General features: G+C 39.5%; 1 protein-coding gene across 4 annotated transcripts in view; it reads right to left on the bottom strand.

The window, feature by feature from the left end:
- The window catches only part of PARD3B (par-3 family cell polarity regulator beta), a 399,222-nt gene that overhangs the window by 31,793 nt on the left and 347,054 nt on the right, over window positions 1-20,375 (bottom strand). For all 4 annotated transcript variants that reach the window (XM_039389618.1, XM_027731420.2, XM_039389619.1 and 1 more), the window contains one exon: window positions 19,113-19,248. In XM_039389618.1, the coding sequence (XP_039245552.1) occupies window positions 19,113-19,248 (136 nt within the window). The remainder of the gene's footprint in view (window positions 1-19,112; window positions 19,249-20,375) is intronic.

Here is a 20,375-nt window from a genome sequence, read left to right as displayed (position 1 = left end):
TCCAAGATATTCGTAAGCAAAAAAAAATAATTTAGTACAGGCCTCTTGCTAGCTCTCCTTTCTCTGACTCAAAACAGAAAGGAGTCCTCACGGAACTGTTGGCCACAAGAATAACCACTTCTGATTTGAAATGACCCATGCTTAGCAGTGCCTGACTTTGGATGAACAAAAAAATAACAATAATTGCCCTACATTTCAAAAAGAGGGCAGTAGGCTAAAGGGATAATGCATTCATTTTTTGCCACCAGAAAAAGTGACATGTATAGAGACTTTATAAAGACAGAGTCACTTAGGTGAAGAGTCGCAGCCACTATGGCTGTTCTTACACTGCTAATTTCATTAGGTTCATAAGTTCCATTAATTTCTCAGGTATGCTGGTCAGGGAAGAGCCTCCAGATTTCTGCTGTTTTACAAAGAAGACTGAGGGGAGAAAAACCAAATGTATGATCTGGTTCACTCAGCATAAAAGCCACGCAGTATATGGTCTAACTGCAGCTATAGATCGGTTATTAATTATGCGCAACGGCAAGATATTTATGAGCTGAAAGATGCGCCTTGTAGCTGTGCATTCACAACCCCATGTGAGTTTTTTGCACTCTCACACCTAACAGGAGTAACAGCAGCCAGGCAACATGAAAAAACACAAATGGATTTGGAACCGTGCCAGCATTGAGCAGCAATCCCCAAACTTATACCGGTCACCAAAAGTATAAAATATTTACATCACAAGGCCTTTTTGCAGCAGGAAAACTCCCCTTTTTTGATGGTTTCCTACAGACAAATAGAAGGCAATACCCCCTGCCAGGTCTGTTTGTATATATGATTTGAGAGACAGTTACCATAGAAACACCCTGGTGGTGGATACACAATTTTGCTAATTTGGATCCATTGAGCGGCTGAGTCTCCACACCCTATATAAAACCCCCAATGCACTGGAAAAGCATGCTCTGGCTCTGTACAGCTAATTAAAGGCTCAGCCATTTCTTCTTTCCCTTCTCCATCTGTGCATGCGACAGTAAAAACCTATCATCTCTCAGCCCGGAGTGCCAAAATGGTGCCTGGAATAAAATACTACCCCTATGAATGGAGAAATTATGAAAATAGAAACACCTCCTTCGTAGAAGTTATTTATGTTTCAGAAAGAGTCAAAGCAAAGGGTTCCTTTGCTGCCTTCTACAACAAAATAAGCTAAAAATTGTCACGAAAGGTACTAATAAGCAAGATCAAAATACTCCAGCTTCTCCTCCTTTCCTGAACCAGGACATACGTTGGCCCTCCAGCCAGGTGTGGAGGTTTTAACCGCATAGTTAATCATCACAACATATTTAGGCAAGCAAACAGTAACCTTATTAAAAAAGGATTAAAACCTGGAAGTCCAAATGAATGGTGACCATGAGATGGCCAGCAAGGCGTGGGAGCTGACAGAAGGTGCAGTACTTAGCTGAGTCCCTATCAGAGGCAACTGGAAGAGGTTTTGAGCTCAACATCTCAATCAGTAGAGAGAACCCAACAGCAGATGAAACACACATTTCACAAAGATATGGTAATGCACAACAGATAAAATGATCCAAAACATGCTCCTGTATTTTTAGGGTTTAAATAAACAACATCAACTTAAATAAGTGCCATCATTATGAACAGTTCATCTCTTAAGAGCGGCCTCAACTAACAAGCGATACATGAATATGCAAAAATAATGGGACAGCGATAAACACAGAAACAGCCATCATCCTACCAGTGCAATTAAAAAAGCAGCACACTCAAATTGAGGAAAGGAAAACAACAAACAACTCATGAAACTTAACTGTTGCAAAGTATTGGTATGGCCAAGCCCTCTGTGGAATGTAAAATTAATAAACTGGATAGACATACAAATCAAAATAACTAACATGCACTTAGCAGAAGACAGTAAAGCCTTTGACAAGTTGAAGAGAAGTAAAGCCTCGAAGAGCCTGCCATTCCCTGAATGGGAGAGTAGGCAGAAACCTCTGTACCAGCAGGTTATTCTCCAAATTGCCTCTTTGGGAATCCCAGTGAATTCTCTGAAGCACACAGCAGTGGCCACACTTGGAGACAAGGTACCAGATAAACCGGCAAGATATCACATCCATATAAGTCAGTGCCTTCATGGTCAGGATTTTCTGTGTTCCGGAAAGCCGTTCTTTCTACATGGGTAGTAACATTTTTGTTGTTCAAGTCGCTTTTTTTTAAAAAACAGTAATTTCCACTAGCAAACAAGATTTCTGTGACAGAGAGGTGCCACTTCAGAAAAAAAAAAAACCTATGACACCTCAGTATCCTTAATTAAAGCTCTGCCAGTTCTCAGCAGTAGAACTAGGCCAGGGGAAGTGCAGACTAAAAGGCAGCGTGGGCACTATGGACCCCTCTCCTCTCTCCAAGTCCACAGCCTTCAGCAGGTGACCAACCTGAAAGGCCAAAAGGCAGAGAAGAATGAGTGCAGGCTGGGGCTCTCTCCACTTCCCTAGACAAATGGAATCCATATTTTTATTAAAACAGAAAACTGTAGGAAGATTATTAGTTTCATATTTCACATGCAAATCCAAAACAGACAGAAAGGGAAGGCAACTGTAAAAAAAACAACAAAAAACAACACAAAAGCAGTGCAGGTGTCAGTGCAAGCTATGTCCCTGGCAAAAAGAGTAACTGCAGAGCACTTTAAGGAGTTTTTTAACACGTGGAAGTGACAAGCTAGCACAGAGTATCTCTAACCTGCTAATTCTTTCTAGAAGAAGGTCCCATGAAAATAATAAAAAGAGGTGATATGAACCCGCACCGGTAGATCAAGCTAGAAACAATTCTCTTAGAGCATTCAAATATCTGCAAATAAATTATAAGGCATAAGTAGAGTATACCTGCAAGCAGGTGTCTTGAATAAGTCTGGGATTTGCCTACAGGAGAATTCTGGGGCTGCAGAATAACAACTCTTTAAGGGAAGGGAAAGGATTTATTTAATCCTGAAGCTTGTGACTATCTTGAAAACTGTACAGAAAAGTGTATGAGGCTGTGTTTTCTTCCCAGGAGATACTCCATTTCATTCCCCCTCACCTGTCTTACACTGCCTTCCTCCTACAGCATTTGTTAAAGGCTACGTTACTAGCTGCTAGCAGGAAAGCTTCCCTTGCCCCTTTCTTAGGGATCAAGGCGTTAGAGGTTGGACAGCTGTTGTGGTACGAAAAATAACAACTATAGCAATGTTTTCTGAAACTTAAGCTTCATGAAACCAGAATTGACTTTTTCTTGCGCATCCAGACACAGCTCAAGGTGAGGGTTCCCACACTGCAAACAGAAATCAGCAACAACTGCTTGCCCCTACCAGCGGAATTCAGCAGGACAGTGTGTTTTCGCCTGGGGCCCTACCTCTTCTCACATCCCACCTGACTCCCTGCTCCAGGTCTGTCCTGAGTGAAGCTGGCACACTGAAGACACAAGACCATGGGTACTGCTCATAAGGAAAAGAACAATGCAGAGCCATTTTCAGAGTGGCTCTCTCAGAAAGTTGCAGTTACTGCTCTCTCTCCTTCAGTATCTAGAGCTGCATATAGTAAACTTCATCACCTTTGCTGAGATTAATTTGTTAAAAAAATTGTTTTAAAGCTTCTTAACTAGCTATAGAAAAAACATAGCTCAGAGGCAGAAGTTTCCCACTGTTAAAAACTAGAATAATACACAGTGAGCATTGCATTCAGGCTTATTAATTTTTCCCATATATGCTAAATATCTCTGCCCTTTTACTTTTTTTTTCAACCCTTTGTTTTCCCCACTTCTGAACTACAAGGCTCCTGCAAACATTTCAGTTATCATGAAGATCAGAAAGAAAATTAGAACTGTGTGCTGCCCACTAAATAAGTAGCAATAGTATAACTTTATCAAGGCTGATATGATTTTAACTACCCATTTGTGAATCCACAGCAAAACACTGCTAACTCCACTGGAGTCATACCTGACTTATTTAAAATTATGGGAGATCAGGAAAAGCTTATGAAGATAGGAGTCATGGGACTTCTAACTTTTTCACTTATTCACTGTGTATGCTCAGAAAAGTCACTTGAGCTTGTGCATTGTGGTTTTCTATCCATAAAAAATGGCATGATGCTAACATTGTATTTTGTGTCTGACATGCACTGTAAGACAGGAGCCACCCCAGGAAGGCTGCAGAGTGAGGCTTGTGCTCTGCCATCACCCAAGTGCTTTGAAAATGCCACCCAGTTCTGCTTTTTGCCTGAAAGTCTGTGTATAAACACGACACACAGAACTGCTGCATTGCTTAGTACATTTTTCAATAGTCTTGTGATCATCTGTTAAAGGACTTGATTCAGATGCTGGTTTGACCTCTGTTCTCAAAGCTCTTCTTTTGTCTGTGAGCGTTTCTAATCACATGGGTTGAGATTCAGCATGCCAAAAAGAGCCGTGGTATAACGGAATTTGCCCTTTAACCTTCAGGTCTCCCCTCTGCTGAGACACAGTTGGTTTTTGTTTTCAATTAAGTGAAAACTGAAGAAAAACGGAGAGGTAAAAGTGGATTTGTTCCCCACCCTGGTCTCAGTGTTTCATACACAGGTGAAGCATCAACATTCACCCATTTATTTTTTGCATTTCAACAGTCTGCCTGGTTCTGGAAATTTAAGAACACAATTTGACTCGCTAACACTTTCTTTATCTGTTAAAACAGGTGGGGTGATGTAAGGCAGTCAATTGGATGTTCCATGTGAAATGAAGGAAGTTGATCGATGGGGTCTTCTTAATTCCTTACTGCTGTGATATCCTCATTATCCCATCCTCAAAGACCTCAAGCATTTCCACAGACGGCATGTTTTCCTCCATCCAGCTTTCTTACGTTTTACATCAAAAGGTAAAAATTAAAAATTCTACCAGTGTCCATGATTCAAAAGAATTTTCTGATGTTTTCCTTACATACACAAAGAGGGATATATTTTGCTTTCCTGGTTTTGCAATGGAAGTTGAAACAGTGATTTTGCGTTATTATAACACTCATCATTTCTCCCTCTAATTTGGATGGTTTTTAATAAAGCTCCATTGATTCCACTGAAAGAAATCCCTCCTGGCAAAAGCAGAACACACACGCTGATTGCTAAATATGCAGCAATTATCATATTCAGCAGCGCACTTTAATATCTTATTTATAGATGTATCTATCTATAATTTGCTTTAATTAAGTTGCATTGATTTTAATGGCAGGAGCAGTCCTCAAAGAAGAGTCTAATGCTATATGAGCCCATCAGTACTGCTGTACCATTGTTTGGATATAAGACAGCACCTTTAATATTTCTTTTTGATATTCTTAGTGGTGTTTTTCTTTGCTAAGTGGCTGCAATGGCAAACCAAGATGATGTTCCACAGGAACTCTCAAAGCCACCTCCACCACTGAAGAAAGAGAGCACTTTAAACTTCCCTGTTACAAACTTGTTCATAGGACATTTTCCAAGAATAAGGAAGGAAGCAGTATCTTCCCAGCAGGTCCGGTGACAACTTGTGTTTCTGTTCCTGCTCCACTTTACAGATATCTCGGGAGTGTAATTGTTAGAGATTCTCAAATCATGGTCCAATGTCTTCAAGTTTGTTTTGGGTAGTGGGGCAACTAAGTAAAACTTTTTTATTTTCATGTTAACAGAAAATACAGGGTAAATAATTCAGGAAGGTGAATCAGTAGATAGCCATAGTTGCCTGTTCACAGCCCAATCACCAAGTCACAAGTCTTGCAGACTCCTAAAGTTCTGTTTTCTGGGCTCAGTTCCAGGGAATGGTGAGCTTTCTTTTTGTTAAGCACACACTCACTTTAAGCATTTTATACTAATCTGGTTTAGAGATTATTCCAAAGAACACTTGATGCTATTAGAACTGTGACTGAGTTTGTCAAAAAACATCTTGAAGAACAAAAGGAAGGTATTGCTCACTAGGAGAGTCTCACAGCCTTGGTTTCTGCTGGGTGCCACCACATACCTTGGCCCTGATTCAGGAAAGCATGCTAAATACTGATGAGGGGGGTTTGTTTTAATTTCAATAGCATTTGATTCCTCTTGGAGGCATTCCCAAAGCTAACATACACCTGCATCTCTTGGTGGCTTTATCTCTTTTTTGGGTCAAAATACACAGGAAAAACACTTGTATCTTTGTATCCTGAACATGTCTTCACACACCTAAATGCAGCATTCTAGTGGTGATGATTTTGGCATCTCCATCTCTGAAGTAACTCAATAAGAAATTACTGGTTCATATAATTTGAGACTCTGTCTCAGAGACTACCGAGGTAGCTTTATAACATTACTTACGCAGATCTTAATGTCTCATTCACTGTTAGTATTTTTTTAAAAGCGAAAAATAAGTGCTGGCTTTTAAAATCACTGCTTTTTGGAATATATCAGCACTAATTTTATAAGAATCGTTCATGTTAAAATGCAAGGGCATGATCTCAAAGGAAAAGCACCAAAGTAGCTATGCAAGTACATTTTCAGTTTCTGGTCACCATTTTTCATTCACTGATTATTGCTTAAGTGGTGATTAATAGTTATGTTCATGCTGCTAGAATGCATTTCCCTTGCATGAGAAAAACATCCTTGTCCAAAGGAAAAAAGAGATAGTAATCAAACCATCCTTCCTCTTCTCCAGAAGAAACACAGACACACACTCCAGAGTGTTTTGCTGGTGAGTAGGTTTGAAAATTTTCACTTAGAAAATCAGCTGTATGCAATCAGAACACTACTTGGTTGGTCAGATTGCAAGGCAATTAAATGCTTCCCCTTCTGACTGTCTCTCTATACACCTATATACACTCATGTGCACACACAAATGTACATACTTAGAGTCACTGTGCCTTCTCCCTGTGCAGTGAACATCAGGAACACTGAAAACAGCAGTGTTCCATGCTGGAATTAAGCAGGGCTGATTATCTCAGGATTTACTTTTCCTCCTCAGTAATGCCCTACCTCTTGTTCAAGGAGGTGAAACTAATGGTTTAGATTTAGAGGGAGCGGAAAATTCTCTATAAAGGCAATAGACTGAGGGAAATACACACACAGATGGGAAGTTTAAAAGGGAAACAGGCTGTTCCCATAACAGTTTAAAAACATGGCAATTGCCTTAGCATAGTACAAAACAAGCTCTCAGCATTTGCTGTATCTTGCAACATTAAGGAGAGAGAAAACAGCAAAGATGGAGGTGAAGCCAAAACTGCAAATTGTTTTTGCACAGCACCACAAAAATAATACTCTGGTTTCTGAACCCTCGCTTCACGATCCCCCGATCCCTGGTGCTGGAGGACTATGGTTTTCCGTGACCATGCAAAATGAGATCATTTCCTGGCCTGTGTCCGTCTCTGTGGGTGGCTTCTTTCTGCATTAGTCGTATAATATGTTTTGGTTAATTCTATCTCTTAATTGTCTTTAATGAGCACCAGATTTGCGACACCCTCACTTGCAAACCTATTTTCTAAGTAGAGGCAAACAGAAGCACTTGAGTTGAGAGAAAATCTTAAAAGCAGCAAAACAAAAAACCCACAGCACCCATCAGCATCGATTCTTTCCAACTACAAGGAGGCATTTCAATTGCTCTTCCCCTGAACCAGGCCAACGTAATTATTCTATTCCCAGCCACTAAAGAGAATAACTTAACATGTCACATAAATACAACTGTGATGCAATATACGGCATACATACATGTGACTACATTTCTAAAGCAGGTCTCCTGTAGTTGTTCTACAATACTGTGTATAATTCCTCTCCCCCCACTGAAACCATTCCTCTGCCTTAGCCTCTTTGAAAGTAAGCTGCTTCTTGTTCCTCCCAGTCTTGCATTCTTTGCTTCTCTTCTCACTGTAATTAGTTTACAAGACTATTTATCCAGATGATTACTGCTTTTAAATGACAGTCGTCTTTTCTTTTGCTCCAGTTCATTGTTGTGTATCATTTTGTCTTGCTATCTGAATACCCAGTTCTCTAAAGCATTTTCTCATTATGTTATCTCCTGATATAAGGCATTTTGAAATACTTCATGAGAGACACTGTATGAAGTAAATTGAATTGAATTTTCTCTCAAAGTCACTGGCTTTCAGCATCTTTCTCTAGCTAAGTCAGCAGAGTTCTTGGCACCAATGCCAGGGTGTAATGGCCATGCTTTGCAGCCCAGCTATGAGCTTGTGTTCTTTTTAGGGAAAATGAAATGGCAGTGTCAGTACCTGGAAAGCAAACAGGGGACAGATCAGTATTTCCATTTATGATGAGGATGGCAAAACGAAAATGTCTGGTGTGTTTTTGAGGGTTTTAACGCACACATTGAGATCATGCTATTTTGCTGTGTCTATCTACATCTGGTCTTGGTACTGAATGTGCATGCAGGGGGTAATGTGCACGTGTACAGTGCACATACCCCAAGAGGGAGGGAAGGGGAAAATAGCAGGGCATGGAACTAAATTGCAAAGCAAGTAGTGGAAATAGACAGTGAAAAGCTTCCTGCAGGCAGGCAGCTTCACAGGGGAGAGTGAGCCTTTCATTGTCTATAAAATCATGCCTTGCTGGAGGTCCTGAAGAGTAGAAGGGGTAGCACCTAGAGGCAGTAAATCTCTCACTGTTGTATTATTGCATTCTATGCATTTAGCTACTGTACAAACCAGCATGCTGCTTCAAGAAAAGAAAAGGAGGAAGAAGGGGGGAAATGCCCAAAGGGAAGAGGAGGAAGATGGCAATAAAATTGGAAAACAACCCCCTGCCACAGCTCTCCCCAAGAATACTTCACATCAAAGAAAAACTGCAAAGTAAATCGTCATGGAGTTAAAAGTTAACCTCAACTCCTTCCATTGTGATTTGACACCACTATGGAACAGTACTCCTAAAATTTGAATGGTTAGTCTGTAGCACAGGCTATTAAATCCACCTTAATCCTGTTAAACATAGATGCCAATAAAGAGAGGCGCTCTTTCAATGGCATTGTGACAAAAGCTCTCCACACTGCAAATTCAATATGGTTAGCAAAAAAAAAAATAAAAAATATCCCAAACCTGGATTAATACTGAGCAAACAACAACATCAGCATAAGCAGGCTTAGAGAGAGGAATTGCTTTCCATATGCTGTGGCATCAGGTTCCTCCAAATTTTCAGATACCAGTCTGTAAATGTTACAGACATTGTTTCTCCTGCTTGCAACTGCTGTTGGGTGGCGACCTTCTTTGCTTGCTGATACCAATTTAGCAGTTGGTACAGTTTTTCTGTGATTTGGTACTGTCTGTTGTTTGCTGGTACCAGATGGATACCAGATGGGTAACTGTGGGCAATGGTTCCTCTGTGTTCCAGTCCCAAAAATCACTGCCTATAGGGTCAGTCTTGTCAGTAGACTCCTCAATGGCACTTCAAAGCAGCATTCTGAAAAACCTCAACATCTGTTCCTTACTCCTAATGACCTTAAAAAATGTTGCAGACATACTTTCCTTTAGCCAGGAGTTACTGTGCATCTGCAGTAAAAATACAACCTTACAGATGCTCGCAGCCATCAAACTCACTCCTCGCTAATGGCAGTTCCAAAGCCACCACCTCAACTCTGAAAGCCAGCACTGAATGTGAAGTATAATCAATATACTCTTTTCTGTGGTAGCTCCACAATGTAGGAGTTCAGAGATTTCAAGGCATTTTTCAAAACAGTACTTTCAGCAATGAAGTGGAAGAACAAGAAAACAAAAAAAAGTGCCTTTGAAAGGCAGCAGGGATACCTGAGGGCTAAGTGTAAAACATGGAGGGAAAGCAAGGAAAGAGAAAGTGATGGAAGAGATCTGTTAAGTATTAATTTGCGTTTGGTGTTTCAAAATGTTGACCTAGTTGTCAAACTACAGACAGGATCTAAAGGGTCAGTTAATGGTGTTGAATACTGCCTATTGCAGTTCCCTCCTGTGTTATTCCATATGACCGCTTCTGTTTCTAAGAAAGGAAAAAAAGTTTATTTAGGACAGTACAGGAGCATTTTGGTAAATTCTCTGTATGTGCTACAGCAGAATGCTGTCTACAGAAAAACACAGCTGACATCAAAGCATGTTCCCCACCCCCTGTCTTGCTTCATGAAGAAGTTATGATAAACAGGTTATGTGTTCCCTAAGGTTACCATGGAAACTCATTCTTTTCAGGCCATCATTTGCAAAGGTAAAATTTGCATTAAAATGTGATGGAATTTGATTTTGTGCATGTGTATGTGAAACTCAAGTGGGGTCATGCTACCACGCAGTATAGCTATTATTTCAAACCTGGGAGCATACACTTAAGAGAGAGATCTATTAATCCATGTAAACACCTCAGTGACCAAATTACAGTTTAATTGCTACCTTGACAGGTATCTTCCTAGTAAATTAAGAGAAATACATTGAAAATTAGCTTAAAATGCAGATGTAAATGTTCATACTGATCCACTGGTGGGTACCACTAGATAGCATTTTGCTAAATTCCCCTATAATCATTCCACAGGAAAGATTGAATTTAGATTGTCGGAATGACTTTGTTTTGATGATGGCAGACCAGGGATGGAAGGCACAGGCATGTATTTCAAATTATAAATTTTTATCATGTCTTGAAGGAGTTATCATCAAATTATGACCTGTAGAATATAATTTGATATAAGCCATTCTTACTGCAATACAAGAAACTCTTGAATCTCCTCAGAATACAAATCCAAGTGATCACATTGGTTTGAGTCACATCGTAACTTCAAAGTCAAAATTTCACTCTAGGTATCTCCTACTCTGACTTTTCTTGGAATACCTGGTGGTGTAAATCATACACCTAGTCCAGGTTCCTTGAGAGCCACTGCCATTACTCGCTGCCATGGGCAGCACTGATATTCCTAACACAGAAATGCATTATTTGCCATAGTAATTATGACAATCATTATTCCAGCCTAGCAAGAAAACAGATCAATAGATTAAACCCAGAAAAATCTTACAATTGGTGACCAGACTGGATTTTAGAAGAGATACCAGTATTTGTCCTCTTGCTCAGTTGTATGCATTCACAATTTACATGCTGAATTTGATATACTACTTTAAGAAATCTGTGCTACTCTGGGACACTGGATTATTCACATATCATCAGTCTTGAACAGCAGGACCCCCTTGGAGGCAGCAGGGCCAGAACTCATATTTCTGCTTGCAAGGCAGACATTCCAATATCACCTGGATTACAGAAGATTCAATATCTCCTACGACAGAGGACTTATGACATACAGTTCAGCTGGAATGACTCTACTTGGTATTGGACAACATGACACTTAACACAGCAGTCAGGCTATTTGATGAGGAACAAGCAGCAAAAACACGGACTGCAGTATGTGTTCTCTTGCTTTCTTAGTGTTTAGTGTCAAAACCACTTGTTTAGTCTCAAAAAGCTTGATTAGTGTCTCAAAAACACACAAAAAATCAAATAAAAATCAATCCTTCAGATTAGTTTGCATGGTGCCATTCTGCATTGGGAAATTCCTGCTTTCAAATTCAATTTACTAAACAAAGCAAGAACATTAAAGAAGTTTTCAAAAAACCAAACTCAAACAAAGATTAAATTGATTACGAACTTTTGCAGAACTTCTCAGAACTCAGCACATTCGACAGAAGGAATGTGTTCCAGTCGGATTCTGTGTTGAGCAAGAAAGAAGATGCTAGTGCTCCTTTTTCCAAGTGTTTTTTAAGAGCCAGACTTAGGGCTGAAAGTTGAACAGAGCTGGCCTTGAGCAGAACAGTCAAACTTATGTACAGCACAGCCTTACAGGGCAAATGGAGTTCTCTTTTTCTGTATTTTTTACTTTATTTTAATGCAGTCTAGATATTAGATTAGCATCTGCACTACAGACCTTAGACTGGGAACTAATAAAGTTATCCACCCAATCTCTCCATGTCTGAGTCACTGACTTTCTTTTTCATTTTAAATAATTATAACACTGTCGCCTGTTTGTTGAGAAAAATAGAGCCTTTATATATTCATAGATAATTGCTTATACCCAGCACCCAGCGATACATTCTAATTACTATTCACACCTTGGCTGTGAAGAAATCTTGAACTTTTTAGTGTTTTTTAACTGCAAGACAACAATGTAGCCAGAGCATTGACACCCTGACTATTGAAACTGTGCCTAGGATGGAATTTAATTTAATTCTGCTAATGCCTTTTGCAGTGAGGAATTTTAGCAAAACCCAAGAAGACCCAAAGCCTCCACCTCAGATCTTGTGCTGCAATAATGAGAATTGCTGCACAGATATACAACAGAAGAACTCAATCCAGAAATCAAAAGTAATCAAAAGTCCATTATTTCAGTTGGCTTCTGTCACATACTTAACTATAACAAATACAAGATCTGTGCTCTGTAACAGCCTCAATGACATAGTTGTATTACTTGACCCAGCTTCTTTCAAGCTCGACCCTGTTCTGCACACACTGGGCAATCGTTGCTGTTTGCCTCACTGAGGTCATTCTGCTTTCCCTGATGTTAAATGGACAAATTTTGCAGTCCTTTGTCCAAACCAGTCTCTATTTTAGCGGGACGTTATCCCTAGCAGGCACGGCTGGACAGTGACCAGCATCTTTAGGAAAGGGGGTGCCAGTAGCCAGACAACTCTTTAGATCATTGGTATTTTTTAGGGAAGAGATTTCTTTTTAATCAGTAACACAATGAACATGAACATGACCCAGGGAGATTAAACTGTAAGAACTGAAAAGAGAAGTCAACTGAGTTGGCATCTATTTGATAAATACACCAGATACCTGGTAGTAAAGGCCAAAGCTTGTGCCTAAGAAAGGGTAAGGTTTGAGGCCTGATCCAATAAATACCTAAGCACATGCTTAGTTTCAGACATGAATTTCATGGCATTACAGACTTGTCTTGCAATTAAAAAAATGAGTGTTGTAGTAACTGGGGCCCCTTTCCAGAAGTTGAAGCAGGCCTCTTAGTAATGGCCTGAGGAAGAGGAGGTCAATTTTAAAAGGAAACCTACTTTCCCCCCTCCCTTGTAGTCGGACCTGTGAGCAGCTGTATTTGATTCTGTGGTATGTGGGGCACTGAGTTGCTAGGGGTTGGGATCAAGCTATCATGGAGAAGTACGTATCACTGAGCCTAAGTAAGGGAAGGCTCAAAGAGCAAATACTGGCTTTAGCAACCCCAAGAGCGAGGCCTCGGTGTTAAAAACTGAGTCCTCTTCCAGCTTCCCCATGTGATGCTTGCCTGAGATTTGACAGTGTGCACACATGCTCAGGGCAAGTGGCCACACAGTCCCCTATCTACAGAGCGATCAACAAGTAGGCAGAAACCTGTTAAAGCCTATACTGGCAGAAGCTTGCCAGAACGGAAGCAAATTACAAAGAGCCAGCTACTGTGCTACCCAGAACTGCAGAACTGCAGTCAACCCAGATTGCAGCCTAGCTCCAAAAAGGCTGTTTCTGTGCCCATTCAGCTGTGCCCCATAGCATGAAGGCTGCAGAGCTAAGGGCTGACTATATGCACAAATGCAGTAACTGTTCAGCATACTAAACAGCATGGGGTACCTGTTCATGAATTCCCCTCATCAAAATAATTACCAGTTGGAGATTTGTGTCTTGCCTCCCTTAACATATTGGCAAATTAGGCAAAATATATACAGTGGAAAACCTCTAGGGCCCTTCATATCATATCAAGATGATCTGTGGCAGCTGTCATGATCTCCGTGATGCCCCACTCAAGTTCTCTGTTTGGGCAACATCAGAAGAACCTATCCTAACTGCAAGAGACATGATTGCAGGCACATGTGTTAATTTAGAATCTCTCAGTGTTGCGAGCCTGCAAGGATGGCCACAGCCTGGCAGCACTGCGTGTTTTTCTCTGATTTCCTTCAACTACTTCTATGAAATAAGAGAAATGCCTAATGTTTTTCCCTCCAGAATCACCCCCCTGACTTGGAAAACAACAAAAAGCAGCTGTGTGATGGGGCACCTTGTGGAATGGATGGCATGATATATTTCTGGAATTCACATAATATTGTAGGGTATAAACAGTACCAGTGGGCTTTGCTAAGATGACATATGGCACTGGAACTGTTTCCCCTGGTAAATAAGAGCATGTACATAGTGCATGCATGAAGACATGAACATTTCAGGCTCCCTTCTGGTTCAGATAATCTGTGCCAAATCCAACCTTTGTGTAAGTAGGAATGACTCCAAACAAGTTATAGGAGTCACTCTTTATTACTAGTATTAATGGAAGTGAATTTGGCTCTCCTTGCATGTGCCATTTGGAATAGTTTATTTTTCACATGAGGTTTGGCAGGGATTTTTCCCAAATAATTTTCCCCCAAAACTACCCCCAAAAGCTGGCCTGCACATTTCAAAATCACTCTGCTTAGTTTGGACAGCTCTGTAGAATACACCCCAATCTGAAATCTTCATTATGCAGAGATAAGTAGTGACCATAAAAAGTTCTTGATTGGTAAGTTAATCATACATCCTAATACACTGTTTTGCGTACTCAATTAATATTTTAACAACAATTAATTCTTATCCATGTTTTTCAAAGCAGCTATACTTTAAGTAAGTTATTGTCCTTTTATTTTTTTTTTTTAATTTAATGTTTTCTACTAATAGTCAATGGAATCAAAGTCTGGAATTTTCATCAGTTTCTGCTATATGGTTTCACATAGTACATAAAATTGTCAGCTTCTCCCATTGCGCTAGAAGACAGGAATGTTACTATTCTAGAAGTTGGAATTTTGGTTTCTAACCATGGTCCAACACAAACGTTTGTGTGTTTTGGGAACCTAACCTATTTGAAATGCAACATCCTGAACCTGGAATTAATTGATCATGAAAGTACAAACAGCTCCTTATTCATCCTGAAGCAAGCGCAGAACCCTTTGACACATTATGGAAAAATAATGCAGTTATTAACGCTCCTTTCTTTGTTCTGGTTGATTTTTAGGCTTGGAACCCTGCCAGGCACACAATAAAGTACTTGGCCTTTAGCACAGACAGGCATGATTCTTCTTTCATACTCTCAACATGGAACTGACAAAACTCAGTACATTACGGATTTGTTCCAACGGAAATGTTCACAGCTAGTATCCAAAGACAGGTTTTCTTGTATCTTTAGGTTATTTACAAGCTTTCAAATCTGATCCGCAAATAAGGAAATGGCTTTTAGACCCAGTTAACACAAGGTTTGGTACACTGAAGCAGATGCAGTCACTAACAGGTGAAGAACTATTTGCAATGTGGCTGGTATTACATGCAATCCTTGAATGTACTTTAAAAAGATAAAGTTTCAAGGATTTGCTGCCACCCTGAAGGAAAGAATTGATGTTTAAAGTAACTGGATTTGTACAAAGTCTGTAAGACAATCCAAGTAAATCCTCAAATAGATGATTAATTCCTCATTATTTAAATGCCTTTAAATACAAGTGCAGATGCTAAGTGCACAGCTTTGTCTTGACAGCTCCTTAGCTATTTCTTATGATCTGCTATTAGGCTGTGACTCTAAAGCCCTGAAAAAGAGCGCCTATGAAAAAGCCTTCCAACTCCTAGAGATACTAAGTTCTTGAAGCTTATGGCTTACATAGTTCTCTCAGGGTCTGACTGATACTGCAGCTATGATAATAGTAAACATCCTCTGCCTCATTCAGTAGACCCAGATTAGCTTTGTATTGGATAGGTTCATGAGTACTTTGAATATCTGATGTTCCACTAAGACATGAGCATGTGTGCACATGCCTAAACTCTTTTTTGAGCTGATACATCATAATATACTCTAGCTGTCAGAAAATTTTAGGCTAATCTCACATTACACTGACAACAATAGGCATTCATTTTCCTAGACAATATTTATACTTATCATCAGCCTGTCGTTTGGTTAATTAGCTGAGGTCTACTTTAAGCCTTGTGATCCACTCTACAGAATTCGGTTTATCATTTATCCTGGTCGTAAACCTAAAAAGAGAGGGTGGGAGAAGGGGGGCAAGGGGCAAGTCCAAAGGATGCAAAACTCAACAACAAATGGAAGCACAATAGAACTGGAACAGAATTTCTAAGGATCTGGCTTTATAGCACAGAGAGTGCTATATACATGCATCTGTTTATGGAGACACACTAAACTGAATTATTCAGTTCCTTACAAAAAGAACAAGAACAGACTGTGGGGAAGAGAGAGCAGAATGAAGGCGCAAGAGAGCAAAAATTCATCCAGCAACAGATGAGAAGAACAGAGAAGAATTGGAAAATGGATGCAGGGGGGAGGAATGGACGAGAGAATAGCAGGCCTATTTAAAATGAATTTTTGACCTTATTTTTAAAACATTTATGGATCCCAATTGCCTGTCATGAGATCATTTCCCCCTACAATGCTAGCTTTTCAGCCGGCTCTGCACTTTAACTTGATTTATCCCACTTAAAAAAAGTAGATTGTTAGAAATACCCCTTCTATTAGAAATTTTGTCCCATTACAGTGTCAGCTAAAGGCCACTTGTCAATGTCAGCTTTATCAGATAGAAATTTGCCTCATGAGTTTTTAGATACTACTTTGGAGAACAAGACCCAGGGTCCATTTTTGAGGCTGCTGATTTGCGATGGGATAGTGTCTTCTCAAATTATCCTCTGCTTTTCCCAACTTATCTGCATGTTTCATGAGATGGTGGGAAGTGATTACAGCAGCTGCTGTACATTAGAAAGACATCTTGTAGGAAAGTTGGCTTAAGTAAAACAGTTGACTGAGAAAAGCAAGGATAGAACTAATCGAGTCTTAAAAATATATAGAGAGACCCAGTATCTCTTTTCCAGCTGCAGCTTCCCTGGTGCCATAACCTCCTGTGGGAAGGAAGAAAACTTATAGCAGAAGGTTTTCCTCCTCCTCAGCTGTCTGTTGACTCTTTAAAGAAAGACCTGACGTCCTGAAGATTAGAGTAAGTTTTTATTTATTCAAAATCATGCAATTAGTCATCTTCACTGATGAGTAAAGGTAGAAAATAAATCAGCTGTTGTTCAGCCTGTGTTACCACAGTACTGCTGAGGGTCAGCAGCCTGAGGTGGGAATGATGGCTTTGCTTAAAAAATATCTGGAGGACTCTTGTGGTAAAATGTTTTGAGACATTTGTTTTCTTTTTAATATTTTGATTCTATTTTTGTTCCTTCTTTTCTGTCTGAATAGATTGATGTAATATAGGTATTTTAAGGGTAAAACTATACATAAGAGCAACAAATTTCAGCCACGAGTCAAAAGAGAGCAAGCTGTGGCTGCAATATTTTCCAGACTAAAAGACAGTGCCTATGAAAGCAAAGCTGGATGGATCAATGGGTGATATTGTTGCAGAGAAGAGACCAGAAGTCTTGGAAATTTATAAACCACTTCAACAAGAACTGTTGCAGCATCAAACTTCAGAGCATTAAAGCCCTCAAGGTAAACTCTGATTTTTGAGCCGACTGCCATTCCTCACAACAAAAACATTTAAAAATATTCTGCACTGGAAGGACAAAACACAACAATCCCGGTGCCACTATTATTAATCATTTCAAGATTGAGACACTTAAAGTGCCCTTTCAGGTGCTCTGATTAAGGACAACGTGCCTCACAGGAAAAGCAAAGCTTTGGAAATCAGTAATCTCTGGGCATTATACCTAATAGGAAAGGCTTAGAAAGGATTACCTAGAAGAAACCTTTGTGAATCTTGTGAAACTACACTGGACCATAAATCTCAACCTCCTCTGAGGATCAATAAAGCTTTATCAGTTTCAGATAAGAAGTAGAAATCCTCAGGTTGCTGAAGACCTACCATTGACCTAGTCTGAGGGCTGTCAGGACACTTAACATAGTATTTCAACAGAAAGACACATTTGATGCATATCCTTATTTTAGTTTACAAAAGCAATTCAGAAAAAGAATAGCAGCTACACTGGCTCCCAAATTTGGTTCACAAAATTTAAGGCAGTAGATTACAGTTAACTGCTCCAAGGAAAGAATTATTTTGCTGAAGATGACACTTTTGGTAATTGAATCAGAGGAATATATACAACAACAGTTTTGGAGTTAATGAACAAATATATATGATAATTTATGTAAAAACACCCCTTTCAACTCTATATCTCTCTGTGATTGCAATAATGTCTAGTCTTGCTTAGGATTTTTTAGACTACAACCTCAATCATTGCAGATTTCACTTCAGGATTCACACTGATAGTTTGGAGACATTAAACCCAACAACGTTAGTTCAAACTTGTCATGTATATAGATTCTTGAGATTTTAACATAATTCTGTGTTTTTTTTTAAACTAAAATTTCAAATTTAGCATAAACTGCATTTTATCAAAGTTACATTTTTGAATGCTGGTTGATTATAATTACTTCTAAAGAGACAGAGTCCAACTCTGAAACCTGCTCAGGCAGAGCTCTTGAGTACTCATAGACTATAGCTGTTGCATTTATTTAACACATTCAAAAATCTGTCACTGTAGATTTAACCTCTGATTCTACCATGGGTTATAGGTTACTCTTCAGTAGAGGGGTAGATAATATGTCTCTGTGTAGTGTGAGTTGTAGATGTAAAACGGAATACAGCATGCCTATAACAGTTCTATAGCATTGGTAGAATATTGTAAGATCTTTTGATAGGAGAGGAGCAAATTATTACATTTAAAAGTTAACAGAGGCTGTATCATGGCCAGATTGCTACTGTCCAGTGTGCAGAAGGAAGGGCAGGAGTAGACATGCCTCTATTTCCTCCCTCTCACTTTGCAACTAAGCACAGGGAGAGTCTGCTCTTCTAACACTCTTGTTAACCCAGAGAATCACTGCATGAACTGCAAGAGTATTATAAATCCTGCTGAAAAGCCCAGATGCTACCACTAGTGGTACAGTTTGGCAGCGACTCTGTAACTTGGGCCTAAAGAGAGGAAACCTGGGCCTAAATCAAACACAGCGAACAGACAAGTTAATTTTAGCCAAGTTCTTGTTATTAACATTTTCTGTGATGGGCTGGCATTAAGGATTTCTCCATTTCTACGGACTTCCCAAATTCACGTTAAGCTGATATAGGATTTCTGGAAAACAAAAACCTTTTGGTAACCCTGATTGTTGCAAAAGGACTTTACATCACGTTGTGGACCTACCCAACGCTGGTCGTAGTCAGACAGCTGTGTTCTTCCTTCGTCGTCCTCATAGAAAGGTAAACCTTCTCGCCTGGCCTGGTGGTACTCCTTCCGTAACCTCTGGATACGGTCAGCATTCCCACTACCTGTACAGCCACTGAGAAAAAAAAAAACAAACAGCAAATTAAATAAAACTTCTGTGAACACACATATCTAATACCAGGTAAACACACAGAATTGCTAGAACTGAGACAAATGGATTATGTTTGATTCGCCTGACTTGAATAGTGTCCACTGTATCACCCTTATTTTTGCTTTCTTATATTAATAAAGCTGCTAATTGTGAACTTGATCCTTGTTTTCAAAAAAGTCTGTCCCTGTCCAAAGAACTTAACAACTCCAGTACAAGACAAGAGACAACAGATGGATGCAGACAGATGGGGGAGCACAAGAAAACTTTTAACATTCCTATGAGCAGCTATAAATGGCTATCATATTTTAATAATAATGATGATGATGATAAGCTGACAAAAAAAAAGTTTCCTTTTGCTCCCACACTAAATGTGGAATTTCCCTAAAATTACATTTGTTCCAGGTAAAGAATAAACTATTATTCACAGAGAAGCACAGAGAGAAGTTTTATGTTATAAAAAAACAAACTCTCTCCTAATTATACAAAGAACTCAAACATCAGCCATGAAAATACAGAGGAGGCAAGAGAGATGGGAAAGCACACTATTAAATCTTGACACCACCTTTTTAAAGTGGTAATTAAACAGTAATCCACTTAGTAATCCACAAAGACTCACTTGTATGCTGAACTGCATACACTGCAAACTGCCGTGGTAAAGCTGGTGGAGTTCCTTAGTTTACCTAGTTAAACACATGCCTTTCTGTGGGTTTTGACCCTGGTAAGCCTTCTGAAACCTTACAGCTGGATTTGTACAACTGTGGAATTTCAAGCTATAACCTGGAAATATTAAATGAAATCCTGAAAATGGCTAAGAATTCAAAAAATTTTGATCATATTTAAAATTAATAAATTAAGTTTCCTGAAGCTATTTCCAGACCTGCTCTAGTCAGCACTAGGGGGGAAAACTGACTGTATGGCTCAGTAGCATTTACTGGCATTCATGGGTAATTATCATACAATAATTTGTGGCTGGTCCTAAAATCAAACCATTGTTATTGCAGCAAACCATCATATATTCTCTTAATCTACAACCCTAACTCTGTCTCACCAACAGTGGATTACAGAGATAGAGATTTATTCACATAAGCACA

The sequence above is a fragment of the Pipra filicauda genome, unplaced genomic scaffold, assembly GCF_003945595.2.
Source record: "Pipra filicauda isolate LSUMZ 115617 unplaced genomic scaffold, ASM394559v2 scaffold74_size2892960_pilon, whole genome shotgun sequence".
Classification (NCBI taxonomy): Eukaryota; Metazoa; Chordata; class Aves; order Passeriformes; family Pipridae; genus Pipra; species Pipra filicauda.
Note: the sequence above shows the minus strand (reverse complement) of the source record. Positions and strands in the feature narration are given on the sequence as shown.